Source organism: Planococcus citri, chromosome 5 (assembly GCF_950023065.1).
Source record: "Planococcus citri chromosome 5, ihPlaCitr1.1, whole genome shotgun sequence".
NCBI classification, from domain to species: Eukaryota; Metazoa; Arthropoda; class Insecta; order Hemiptera; family Pseudococcidae; genus Planococcus; species Planococcus citri.
The window spans coordinates 14,715,482-14,730,146 of NC_088681.1; the positions used below are offsets into that span (position 1 = coordinate 14,715,482).

The 14,665-nt window shown below is 35.8% G+C and overlaps 1 protein-coding gene across 1 annotated transcript in view; it reads left to right on the top strand.

Moving 5' to 3' along the window:
- Positions 1–1,300: 1,300 nt before the first annotated feature.
- The window catches only part of LOC135847064 (acetylcholinesterase-like), an 83,043-nt gene continuing 69,678 nt past the window's right edge, over positions 1,301–14,665 (top strand). The window contains exons 1-2 of the mRNA XM_065366460.1: positions 1,301–2,274; positions 9,281–9,825. Coding sequence (XP_065222532.1) covers positions 9,358–9,825 — 468 coding nt within the window. The 5' untranslated portion in view covers positions 1,301–2,274; positions 9,281–9,357. The remainder of the gene's footprint in view (positions 2,275–9,280; positions 9,826–14,665) is intronic.

Genomic DNA, 14,665 nt, shown 5'->3' on the forward strand with positions numbered 1-14,665 from the left:
TGAAGGGCTGCGGAAAGTGTTTTATTGAAAAAAGGGATTGTTTAGAAAAATTCTGAAGCAAGAACAACGAATTTTGATGAAGTGAATTTCAATCTTTTTTTTTTGGATTTTTTTCAACTGGTGGGGGGGGGGCTACCATCACCAGTTTATTGCAGTTACAGGAAAAATAAAAAATAAGGAATTATTTTCTCATCCGAGGTAAGAACTTTGGAAAGGGGAGGTGGTGGAAAATTCCAACTTTGCAGTATAAGGCACACCTCAGTACTCGTGATTAGAAATATACATAGAAACCCTTTCTCTTTACTTACTGTAAGTATTGTGGTTAATTTCACTCGCGTTTGTAATTTGATTCGACTTGGTGAATTTTTCCCAACAACACGATATGAAAGGGGTAAAAGAGCAGGGCAAGGTAGTTGGTGTTTTGACGCGCGAGTCGTGGCTACTGGGACCTGGTTCGGGTCCCCTATCCTAGTCCTATACGTATATGTGAGATGGCTTTAACGACTTCGGACGTATGGTCTAATAATCCGACATGCGGTAATAAAATATTACCCGCCGGGTGGCCTATAAGCCTGTGCTGCCTAGGCTCGGCGTACTTGGGTAAAATTCGGTCGCTATACATATATATGGCGCTGCATCGGCATCGTCGTCGTAGTAGCAGCAGGCAGAGGCAAAGCAGGCAGAGGCAAAGCAGGCAGCAGGCAGCAGGCGAAAATGTTTTATAAAAGCACGCCCCTATGTGATGTGTTTATAAATCGATGTTGAGTTTTCTTATATTCCCCATCATCGCCGAAGGCTGTCAAAAATTACGTTAAAGTTTTACTACGACCTTGGCCACCGCGCGGTAAGATACGCAGGACTACAGTCTATCCTTTACTCCTTTGTTTTGTATTCGGTTGCCGATCCCTTCGCGCCTCGGCGCGGCTTTCCGCTGCCACCCCCCTCGTTCCCCTCTACCCCTCCCCCCCCACATATACTTTGTAAATCCCATCGGACCCGGCTCCACCATCACCACCACCACCGCTGCACCGCTGCGCTCTCTCGACCATCCCTACCCTGGCCGCGTCTCCTCCCTTATCTCTGCCGAATCCTTTCTCGCTTCAATTGCCGGATAGCCGAATTCCCTTTTCTGGGCACTTACGCTTCCTTACCCTGCGCCTTTACCTAAGGATCAAGCCGCCGTCCGTACACCTCTCCTCTTCTTCTTGCTGCCTGTGCTGCCTGCCTGCCTGCTGCCTTTGCTGCGCTCTCTTCGTCGTTCGCTCTCGCTCCGGCGTCGCCACCGCCACGTCCTAGTCCTAGTCGTCGTTTTACTATCCGTGTCGGGAGTTTTACGCTAGCCGTTTTTCACCATCCCCGAATCCTGCTGTAGGTACACTACACGGTGCCAGTCGTTCGGGTTTTCGCCAACATGATACTCTTCGTCGTCGTCGCCGTCGTCGTTAACGCACACACAGCCGTTCGGGTGTTCGAGTCGTCAGATTGTTGATTTTTTTTATTATTTTTTTTCTTTATTCACCTAGAGCTACGTACACGTACCTGAATCGTACGTACTACTTTCCAATCGCACCACCACCGGTTTCCCAACATATCATTATTATATAGTCTTACGTACGTGTACTCGTCGTAGATCGCGTATATATTCATTATCATCTGTTTATTTACGTAATTTTTTTTCGCCCTAGTGAGTTCTTATCAGCTCGTATTGTCGAATCGTTTCGTTCTCGTTGTTCGATGCTGTATAAATTTTTCCTACGTAAATAATCTCTTCTTTTTTTTGTTTTTTTTTTGGTCGATGTACGCTACAAATTGCGCGTCGAATTCGTAATCGTTGCATATCAGCACAAGTTGCCATCATTTTTTATCACTCGTTATTTTATTCTTCGTTATTGTTGTTTTTTTTTTTTTTGGTGTTCCTAGAATTAATTTGTTCTTATCTATATGCATGTTTTGCACTCCTACTACATCTTTACTCGCCATCTATGAAATGGAGATATCTGCAGCAGCAGTCGATGAAATCGTATTAGCGTGCCGGATGCGTTAATCGAGTATCTATTTTCATGTCCGCTGTTTGCCCCGTGTTATCGGATCGTTCACTCGTAATTATGTTCGTTCGACGAGTGATCGAATACTGAAGTTTTACGTGAATTTACGACCATAAACGATGAACTGGACGATCATCGTGAGGCGGATGACGTAGGATTTGACTCAGATTGATCTCCTTCTCTGGCCGGATCGGTTCGATTGAGATTTCGTGCCGATTTTCTCGTCACAGTGAGTATCGTTATGTACAACTACGCGTATTTATAGATTAGTATACGAAAAGGTATGGTATTCTCACAGCTGATCACTTAGCATTCCCTGGCCATAAAAAGCCACAGATAGCGATATGCAATACGATGTAGGTAGTGGAAGATTTCTAAAATACTCGAATTGCAGTACCTATACTTGATTGTTTTCATATTGTAACCTCCCCCCTGCCCATTCCTCCCACACTATCACTCACCATGAAAGTACAAGGGCTTTTTACAGATTGGCTCGTGAGTGGATATACACAGAGGTGTGACGAAATGATGTGTCTTGGAGTGGTGAGGGGAGAGGGGACGACTATTTTCTGAACTTTTTACCCCAGACCCCCCCCCCCAGTATTTTTCACGCTAATTAACCAAATGTGCTTCGAACGAATTTTGGAAGGGAGAGGGACACAAAAATGTAGAATAACTAACTTTCAAATGTACAAAAATGATGCTTTTTGCACTTGACAAGTTGACAAAAAATACTATTGTTCTATTTCGAGGTTGGTAGGTAGGTACTTAGGCGAAATCCAAAATGAAAAATTTGACATTTTTTTTGTATTTTTTTTTTCAACTTTCTGGCCTTTTGAAATCAAATTCAAAAAGAGAACAGAACGTGTTCGAAAAGCTTCAGAAAATTTACAATTTGCGAAGTAAAAAAAAATCATTTTCGATATAAGAAGTTTCAAAGCCAAAATTTTGGGGTTATTGATACTTTTTTTTACACCGGTTCCAACCCTTAAATTTCCAAAGTTGATTTTTCATTATTGAAAATTTTTGAAAAATTGTGAAGTAGAATTCAAATCTGTCCAAGCCAAGCGAGAGCAAAAGCTTTGAAAAAATTGATGAGTAATTCGAAAAGTAAAATAACGGATGCAAAATGTTTATTTTTATGACCTCAACATTTAAAAATGTTAACAATAGTTTTCAGGAAATTATACCTAATATGTAGTTGCAAGAACAGAAATAAAGGCTCGAGCGAAGCGAAGGCAAAAGATTTCAAAAATTAATGATTTTTCAAAAAAAAAAACAACACATAATTTTCGATGTGAGAAGTCAGTTTCTCAACCCTTCAACTTCGGCCAGACAAACGTTAAACAACATCATTCTTGAGTTTTTGATGATGCAAAAAGTTGGTCTCAAAAATTCACAATTCTTCATTTTTTTCAGGACAAAATTTTTAAACTTTCAAAAACAAACAATTTTGGCAAAAATTAGAAATTATTGTTTTCGAATTTACGTTGAAAAGTGGGATATTTTTTGATATTTTGGTAGAAATTGGGATTTTCAAGCAGTTTTGACTAAAATAAGTAAAACAATATCTATTATTTTTGGTATGAGAAATCAATTTTTCTACTTTTCAATTTTGGCCGGAGAAAGAAAAAGAAAAATTTTGCGAGGGTGAAAAACTTTCGAAAATTTATGATTCAAGAAGTAGAAACCTATTGTTGTTGGCAATTTTTTGATTTTCTCTGTTTACACAATTTCTTCCCAATTTTCTCAGATTTCCCAACGGTTTCCAAACCAGCCATTTTTTTCTAAAAATTACCTACTTTTCGCCTAAATTTTTCTGTCTGTTGGGGGTGGGGGGCGAGAAGGGTGAGACACCCTCCACCAACCTCGTTAGGCACGCCTCTAGATGTAGGTAGATATACTTAATAGGGTTGATTACAAGAAGAAAAAATGTTGGGAATTTTGGCCAAATTGAGATGAAGACCTTCATTTTTAGTTTTGAAAGTCTCTCAGAAAAAAGTTTGGTTCTAGAGGAAAGATATGAATTTTTAAGAAGCGAGAATTTTCGAAAAAATCGTTATGTTTTCGCTCTCGCCCTTACCCAACCTGTTCTAGGGAAAATGGTTCAGTTTTGGAGGATAATATTTAGAATTCTGCGTCGACCTAGGTCATTGCCATTAAAATCCAAGACCACTATTAGGGTTCTACTGAGTGGTTGAAAATTTGCAAATCGCTTGGATAGTTCTCAAAAAAAAAAAAAAAATGTAAAATTTGGTGTAAGTAATTTCAAAAAAAAAAAAAACAAACTGTTTTTCAGAGTTAGGTACCCATGACAACAAAATTTCAGAATAATTTCTGTATTTGCAATAATACCTACCTCTAAATTACAAAATTTTACATTGTTTGTCAGACCTACAAATTTTCAAATCTATTTTAATAAATTCCATATGTGACCCGCTCTGACAAAACCGACCGTTTCGACAAAAAAAAGTGTCCAAAATAATGATGTTTAAAATGAGTTTCAAGGGTTGAAAGATCAGATTTTTGAGAAAAAAACATTTTTTGAAATTTTGTCGAAATGGTCGGTTTTGTCAGAGCGGGTCACATATTGGTTGCCTTCAAATTATGAAATGTTCAACGAATTTTTGGAATTCACATAGTTCCTCTAATTACAAAATTTCAAATCAATTTTGATTTTCACAACTTTGCATTATCGTCTCCAAATTACTTCCTTAGAACTTTTGTCGGATGAAAAAGAGGAAGAGGAGGAAGGAATAAATGAACAAAGAACTAAACAAACATATTCGCAAACGCATGCAACGCATCATTTTACAAAAGAGCTAAGTACCTATGAGAAAAGTAAACAAAGCGCATATTTCGTGATTCATTAAAATTTCAATACGTATTTCTGCTTATTTTCTCAATGGTTGGATATCTAAGCCTTGATTTTCTGGGACAACCAAGCGTTCTTCGATAAAAATGCAAATAATAAGGTTGATTGAGTACCTATGAATTTTTTAAAATTTACCTAAATCATTTACACATTTTTTATTTCTTCAAATTGCATATTGTTTTTTTTTATATTTTTGAAATCAAAAACAATTCCGACTCCAGCTCACCACCATTCATATTACCTAAATCTAATTTAAATTTTTCAAAAAAAAAATCCTCGTTAAAACAGTTTTAAATGAAGATAATTATACTTGACTGCGTGTATTAGAAAACTATTCCCTATTTTGCATTTTCTCCATAGCCCATCCCATCTTTAGAAGCAAGAAATGAAAAAATTATATTTATTCAAAATTGTCCCATTTCTGCATCAGGATTCGTCGAATATCCTCTTTTCAAAAAAACCCTCGTTTCCATCCTTCGAACTATTTCAGTCCTTTGGTATGGAGTCCCCCCCCCCCTCGTTGCCAAAAAAATGTGGAAAAAATCATTAAGTAAGCAATTTTTGAAAATTTTATTTTTTGTGTCAGAGCACTTCTAAATACTTGACTCCCTTTTCAAGAAAGAATTTTTTTTGGTCCCCCAAACAATGTTGATCCCCTTGTACGGAGTACCCTTAAAATTGGACAAAAAGAATACGTTAGTACGTATATTGAAGTCCAAAAAAAACTTTTTAAAATTTTTGATGAGAATCTTTCTTAATAACTTCCTTAACTTCCTTTTCAATAGAATGCCTCATTGAGCCCCCCCCCCAGGAATGCTGGTCCTCTTATATGTATAGAGCCTCTTAAAATTGGGAAAATTCCAAAAATAAAATAAATAATGTAAGTAGATAGGTAAATTCTTTTCAATTTTCAATTTCTGCGTCATGAATTTTTTTACCTCATTTTCAAGAAGAATCCTCCTTTGTTCTCTTAGTTTTGATCCTTCACTATACTATGTACTTGCAAAGTAGGATGTAGGTAGAGGGCTCCATATACAAGTGAACTAAGAAATTTCTCAAAAATTCTAGTCTGCCATCTCCCAACTTGGACTCGAGTCGTGCTGGAGGCCTTCCAGTTGAAAAAAATATTTAAAAATCCAATTTATCCGGAAATTCCCCATTTTTGTTACAAAATTTGTTTAAATAATCGTATAAAAAAATCTCCTCGCCCACTAAACAACGTCAATTCCCTTGTACGCCCCCCCAAATAATAATACTTAAATTTTTCATTTCTGGTCAAAATATTTTTCGACAGAATTCCTAAACTCCCTCGCCTCAAAAACAATATTGGTCCTCTATGCTGCCATTCAAGCTAAAAAAAAATCTAAAATTAAACCCTGTTAACATTTTTCATTTTTTTAAATATATTTTCCGGCGCTAAGGGGCTCTGTATCTGGAGACTAACATTGCTTAGGGGACCAAAGGGGGTTTTTTCCTGAAGAAGGAAATTATTTTGAAGGATTCTGAGCAAAAATAAAAATTTTTTACAGACTTTTTTTTTTAGGTAAGTAGGTAGGTATAGGTAGGTAGGTATGTTTTTTAATTTTAAAGGGCTTTCTTAATTATAAAGATTCCAATTTTTTTTCGAGGGCCAAGGAAGATACTTTCTTTAAAATAAGATTAGGTATTTTATAAAATTTGGACACAGAAATGGAAAGTTTTCAAAAAATTCCGACGATTTCGATTTTTATTCTTTTTCAAAAATTTTTTTACTTGAAGGAGGAGGACCAAAGGGGAGAGTTTTCTTGGAAAATGGATTATTTAGAAGGATTCCGATGCAGAAATTTAAAAAAATTCGATAAATTTGAATTTCTTAATTAAAAAAATTTTTCAATTTGAGGAGCTCCTAGAACCATTTTGTGGAATTTGATGGGAAATCAGAAAATAAATCAGAAAATATAGAATTATTTTCTCATAATATCCAACTACTAATGGGAGAGGGGTGGGGGAGGGGGATTGTACCACAACAAGCAAAATTTCGAAATACATATGAGCCACCCTATAACCTTGCAGTTTTTTTCATTTTCTCAACTTGAGGAGCCCGTAAAACAATTTTTTTTAAGTTGATGGGAAATCAGAAAATAGGGAACTATTTTGTTTAAAAAATAAAATCCAGCAACTCATGGATGAGTGGGGGAGGGGGATTCGATCGCAAAAAGCGAAACTTCGAAATAAGAGCCACCATAACCCTGTATTTGGAGCCGGAGCAAATATCATGTTATAGGTCTCTTTCCCAAAGCAGAAGCTATATTGAGGGATTTCTTGGTGGGGGGGGGGGAGGGTTCGACTGTTGTGGGAGAAAAATATCAAGTTTTGCCAATTAGTATAATAATTCATAAGACCGATGAGAATTTTTATTTTATTTTTTGAATTTTTAGAGGCCTCAAATGTGAAATTTGTTCATTCTGAAACGAAAAACAAATTGACCCGAGCGAAGTAATCGCGAGAAATTTTAAAAATTTTGATTTAGAGGGCCTAAAAACGAGTTTTTTTACGAGAAGTTTATTTTTTTGTTTGGTTCTTAAAATTTTAGAATTTAAATGATGTGTTGATTTTGAAAAAGAAGAAAGAACAGGTTCGAGAGAAATGATGGCAAAAGTTTTCAAAAATTTGTATTTTGAAGGTAAAAAACGGTGTTTTTTTTTAAATGTGAGGACGAGCAGTTTATTTCTTGCCTTTTAAAATTTTTGAAAAATGAAATAGAACGGGCCCAAGCAACAGCGAAAGCTCTCGAAAATTTATTTTTCGAGGAGCATAAAAACGATGTTTTTTGCGAGGAGTCTATTTTTTGGCTTTAAAACTTGATTTTTTTTAGAAATTTCCATCTTGAACTCGAAAAAGAAATAATTACCAGTTTGAAAATTCGAATTTCAAGATGTAAAAAACAATGTTTTTTTTTCACCACACAGATCCTTATTTTGCAGGCCCTTCCAGAAAACGCGAACCCGGGGCGAACTGCCCCCTTTGCTCCCTCTCGACGGTCTGTAAATGTTGAAATAATAACACTTCATAAGCAAAATTATTCCATAAATTCTCCGCATCGAAGAATAACATAAATAGTCACGAGGTTTCGATACACACGTCTCGTTTATCAATTGTTCTTGCCAACGTCTATATCCTATAATTTTCAAATCGAATACGACGACGACGATGAACCTCCCTCAATGTAAATTCCATTATACGTACCTACCTATAACGATACCATAAAATGGAAAACACCCCTAAACGTGATGTTTAACCTTATTAGTACACAAAACCTCATCATCATCACCATCACCATCATCACCATCATCAGCAACATCGTCGACGTCATCATCGTTTTCACCATTATTACGAGTATTATTAACTAACCACGAAAGAAGAGCAGCAATTTCGACATTACAAAAATCTCTCTCTGTCTCTGCATACCTAACTTAAGAATGACGACGAGTATGACTGAAACAGGCAAAGAGGGAGTCTATATCGAGGTAACAATGCCAAGGATGTTGTAAAAACACGGTAATTATTGCGCGTCTGAAAAGCCAGCGTCGTATAATGAGTAATTAAGAGTTAGGTACTTGGAAAAGACGTGTCGACGTCGGGGGCTGGGGCTGAGCAAGAAGCAAAGCTGCATGCCTCATGTTCGTACATATTCTCTCCTTCTTGTTTGTGGTATTGATTTAAACAAAAACTCAACAAGTCTCGTAATAGTAATTTTTTCTGTCAGCATGTTCGCCCCTCATACTCGTATAGTAGGTATGTTGTTGCAATGTAGTACATTCCTACCTACAATATAATGCTACCTATACAAAAAGTAGGTCGCAGAATGGTGAAAATTTTTACCACCGACGTCAGTGCGGCGCGCATCAGTTTTTTTTTTACATGTTCTTTCGTCTTTTTAATAAGGAAACAGAAACAACTTAAAGTATATGATTTTATTCGAATAAATACCGAATAAGTTTACGCTCATTTCGCCACCATTACAGTTGCTCGATTCGTTGAAAAGTCTACCTATATCTTATCCTGGTGTAGGCATTTTCCCCCGAAGTACGTGGATTTTCATGTAGTGGGTATCGATTAGAAACTATTTTGTTTTCGAAACAGTTGGAAAAAAACTTTTTTTGATATTCGATTCGGGTTATGGTATTACGTGTTCGTAAAGTTGGTCAATAGTAAAAAGTTGAAACTTTTTATGAAAAGTTATAATTTCTGTTACTTATTTTTTTTCACAATATATTATGCAATAAAATCGATACATTTACCTGCCTCACATCGTACTTATTGTGAAAAGTCTATTCCAACCTTTATTTTTTGTTACCTTTTTTTTTTTTTTTTGTTGCAGATTCTTACGAAAGATATGAGAATCAATTTTCAGCTGGCGATTCGCATCGAGCTAACCGTAGTAAACAGGGCGTAATCATGTACCGAACGCTGCAAACAATCTGTTTGTTTCTACTGCTGATGCTGAGCTGCGATGGTAAATCGCACAGCGAACCGAAAGATAACCTTGGCCATAAAAAGCCCCTACAATCGGATCCCTTGATAGTGGAAACCAAGAGCGGCCTCATAAGAGGGTATTCGAAATTCGTGCTCAATCACGAAGTACACGCTTTCACCGGTATACCTTTCGCCAAACCTCCTACGGGACCGTTACGTTTCCGCAAACCTGTACCGGTCGAGCCTTGGGAAGGTATCTTGAACGCTACCAAATCGCCCAACAGCTGTTACCAAGAGAATTACGATTATTTTCCCGGTTTCGAGGGAGAAGAAATGTGGAACGCTAATACCGAACTGTCCGAGGATTGTTTGTACCTGAGTATATGGGTACCGCAGAAGCTACGTATTAGACATCATGGAGATTCGGGCGAAAATGGCAAGAAACCTAAAGTAAGGATTATGAAGTTTTCAAACCCATAGATATTATTAGGTATATTTTTGGACTTTTTTTTTTTTTTGGGTGTTTGTAAATTACTTGATTATTACACCCGTCGTATGAGATTTAAATCGAGTTGGTAAGGTCAAGTTTTTTAATTAGGTCTAAGAATTTTTTAATTTCGGAAGGGTTGTCTGGTATGAATAGGGATCTTTCATCTATTTGTAGGGACAATCTGTGCTGATGTAAGGAGGGACAGTGAAATAGTAAGTGTTGTACAGATATAAGTTCTGACAGGCAGAACTGACATGTGGGTTTTGGGGCCTTTTCATAGAGGTGATTGTGTGTGATTTTTGTGTGGCCAATTCTCAGTCTGGTTATAATGATTTCTTCAAGTCTGTTTAAGTGGGAGAGGTTTTTCCAAGGATGAACTAATTTTTTATGTTGAAAGAGCTTGTTTGTGGTTTGGAGAGACCAAAAGTTTTGCCATTTCTTAAGTGTGCTTTGGGTGCAGATAGATTTGAGGTCGTCAGCTGTGATAAATATAAGGGGAGAAAGGGGGTGGCAGATTTTGCATTAATATCTACAATTTCATTTCCTAAGATTCCAGCGTGGCTGGGTACATACATAAACTGTATGAAGAAGTTTGAATTTTGTAAGTCAAATAAAGTTTTATGTTTTATAAATATTTTGAATTAGAAGGTGATCGGAAAAAAGATTTTGGATAGCAGTTAGTGAGCTGAGGGAATCACTTTGAATTAAGAAGGACTTATTTTCTGATTCATAAGTGAGTATATCACAGAGACAGTGGAAAATAGCTGTGAGTTCGGCAGTGTAGATTGAAGAACAGTTATGGATTTTAAAATTTGAAATTCTATCATTTATAGAGTATGCATATCCTGTGTGAAGTGTTGGTATTTTTGATCCATCTGTAAAGCAAAGATTGAATTTTTTGTATTCTGATAAGAGTTCAAGATAGTTCTGTTTTATTACTAATGGAGAGTGGCTATTTTTTGGGTAGTTAATAAGCTGTAGGTTGACTTGAGGAGGTTTTAGAAGCCAAGGGGGGTATGATATTGGTTTTTGGATGAGAGTTTTAGGATTGATTTGAAGATCATTCAACATTGTGATGAAATTGGAAATGGGTCCTTCTATATGATCAAAATGTTGGGGGTTGGGTGGGTTAATTGAGTTTTGCAGTGGGTGGGAAGGGTTGGTGGATGCATTTGAGATGAATTTGTTTGTTATGAGAGTTCTTCTAAAATCTGGGGGTAATTCTGCTGCTTCACAATATAGGCTATCTATTGGAGAGGAATAGAGGGCTCCTAAACAGATCCTTAGGGCTGAATTTTGAATTGTTTTTAGGATATTTGAAGTTTTATTTGAGATATTTGCAAAACATGGGCTTCCATACTCAATTTTACTGCGAAAGATTTATACAAGTGAAGTAGGAGTTTGAGAGATGGTTTATACTTGGTGTTTTTGATTATTTTCAACAGATTTAGGCGTTTCATGATATCTGATTTTACTTTTAGAAAATGAGGAGTCCAATTTAGTTTTCTATCAAAAGTTAAGCCAAGAAATTTAGTTGTGGTTTTGAATTCTAAAGAGTGTCCTTTGAAGTTGAGAATGAGATCTGGAGGAATCTTATTTTTTTTGGTGAAAAGTATACAGTGAGTTTTGGACTCAGAGAAGGTTAGACCATTAGAATCTGCCCATGATTCAATTTTTTCAAGGGTTTCTTGGATTACTTGAAGAGCTAGTTGAATGTTATTTGAACGAAAGGAAATGTTTATATCATCAGCAAAGATTCTCAGAGAAATGGGTCTAGAAACAATATTGGAAATGTCAGCAATCAAAAGTATAAATAAGACTGTGCTAAGAACTGAACCTTGGGGGACTCCATTTTCAATTTCAAAAAATTCTAAGTATGTATTGTGAACTCTTACTCTAAAAGTACGGTTTGTTAAGAAATTCTGAATAAAGTAAGCCAAATGTCCTCTAATTCCAATGGAATGTAATTTTTGGAGAATTTTATAACGCCAGGCTTTATCAAATGCCTTTTCAAGATCAAAAAAGACTGAAAGAACACTTTCTTTATTCTGGAAGGCCGAACTAATTTCTTTTTGGAGACTAAAGAGGTGGTCTAGGGTAGATCTTTTCTTTCTGAAACCACTTTGATAAATGATAAGAGAGATTGAGGAATCAATATACCAATTAAGACGTTTAATAGTAACCATTTTTTTATTTTTGGACTTGATAAAGGAATCTTTTGAACTCACACTCTCCGAAGACCATGTAATGACCCCCCTTTCCAAAAGTTCAAGTTCAAAAGTTCATTTTTGAATTTTTGAAAATTTTGAAGATTTAAAAAAGGGTGATTTTTGAACATTTTATTGAAGTATGCGTAGATTTTTGAGCAAAGTGAACCAATGTGAATAATTCTTCCAATTCAACTCCCACACATCAACATTACCTATTACTAGTTTTGGGCAATTCTAAAGGTTTCAGCGATTTTTTGATTTTCTCCAGAAATTTACAATAGCTCTGGACGGGCCAAAAGGTCAAATTTAAATTATTTTCGAGTCGAGTGATCGAATAGAAGCTCCTGACGATACATTACTTTTTAAAAACTCCTCGTTGAATACCTTGTTCAGAAACTTGATTTTTTTCACATTTTCTAGAATTCAAAAATTCACTTTTGAACTCACATCCCTGAAATTTCGCGGTAATTTCCTAAAATGGTCAAGAGGGGATCTGATAGAGATCGCAACCGTAGTTAAAGGCACCAAAGTTCATTTTTCATCCCTTCAAGAGCAATGTAAAATCCCTGGAGAAATTTGAAAACTCGCTGGAGACTCAAAAAAAATCAAAGTGGTGCACTTGTGAATTTTCACCCCTGGAATTTCGCTGTAATCGTCCAAAACAGTCGAGCTGCAAAAGTTATATGGGCTGAAGTTCATTTTTGGTCTTTCCAGAGACATTCAAAGTTCCTGGAGAAAAGTGAGCAAACTGGCTGGAGGCTTCAGAATGGCCCAAAACTAGTAATTGTTGATATCAGATGTGTAAGAGTTGAATTGCAAGAATTATTCACATTCGTTCATTTTGGTCAAAGAAATTAATATTTTTTCATGAAAAAGTTAAAAAAATGCTCTAAAAAGTTGTTTTAAAATTTTCAAAAATCCACCAAAAAACCAAACATGAACCTTATTACCTGAAATTTTGGTTTCAGGGGTCTTAGGACATGCTCTGATTTCGTTCAAATCAGAAGGTGTCAGTTTGAAAAGTTTCCTTCTAACAAGGGATTACCTTGCATGATCTGAACCCCCCCCCCCCATCACCATTACCAAAATTTCAGCTGTCCAAATCGATTTTTGAATTTTATTGTTCAAAATTTAAAATTTACCATTTCCAACGATAGACAATTTATGCCTTTTCAAAAAAAAAAAAATGTGTGTGTATTTATTGGTAAATGCGACGTGAATTAGTCCTGTGACTAAAATCAACTCCTCTAATTCAAATTTCACAGTTTTTAACCATTCTGGAGACTCCTGCGTTATTTTTTATTTTTCCAAGAAGCTTGCGGAAATCAATTTGGGCTTTAAAAATTGATTTCGAGCATATTCTCGGCCTGTTATTTAAAGAGTTATCCCACATTTTAGCTGATTAACTTTTCTATTTGCGAGGGAAATTCTTGGAATTTGCATCAATGGTTGTACGAGTATCTTCACTTAAATCAATCCCATCAATTCGCATTTCATAATTTCAAGGCATTCTGTAGCCTCCAGCGCGATTTTTGGGTACCTGCAGAGTTTTAAAATTTCTTCAAAACGAGTGGAAATGAACTTAGGCATGTACAAATCGAGTTGAGGCTTATGCTGGACCAATATTCAACGAGTTTATTCACATTTGAGCCAATTTCATGTGTACTTTTAATAATAAGAGGCCAATGCACGCCTGAAATCGGCTCAAATATGGAGAAAACTCGTTAAATGGGTCGAATATGGGTCACGACATTATTTTCTACATGTTCAAATCAATTTTCACGCCTTCTGGAGAAATTGCTGAAACGTCTAAAATAGCTCAAAATTGTTGAATTTAGATTCGGATGGTTAGTTTAGGTAAGATATAGACAATAGACATTGGTGCAAATTTCAGAAAAAATTCAGGTTAGAAAAATTTTGATTCTTCAAATTTTTGTCTCATACGTATATTTTTTAAACATTCTCAGGACTCGTACTAGGTTAATTTTGAAGTAACCAAGTTACTTAAGTTATTTTTCTGCCAAACACGGGAAAAAATTTCACCATTTGTAAAAATTGCCCAATTTCCCCGTTTCGTGCAAAAAATTGTCGGTTTTTCGAGAAAAAAAATCCTATAAAGACTTCATTTGTTGTCTAACTCGCCAAAAGTCTCGCTTTTTTTTGAAAAAAAAAATACCTAAATACCAAAAAGTCCTACTCTTTACTAAAATTGAAAACATTTTGTTTTTTGCGGAAAATTTACATAAATTCTTGTACGTATCTACCTATTTGTAAGCAAAATTTCTGAAAAATGTCTTTTTTCCAAAAATTATTCAAGTCCATTTTTTTTGCCAAAAATGTCCAAAAAGTATTTTTTTTTTGCCTATTTCACCTGATTTTCAAAAAGTGGATGCTGCTTTCTGCTAAAAATCTCCTCCATTTCCCAAATCATGTGTCAATCCTTCTGTAGAGAGCCCCTAAAATTAAAAAACGAGGAAACAAAATATTTAACGTAAATTTTTAAAACGTTGTGTCACAAATAATTTAGTGTTGCGAAAACAATATTTTTTAATTTTCAGATTGGTTTCCTTTTTAGAAACCTTCAAAGATA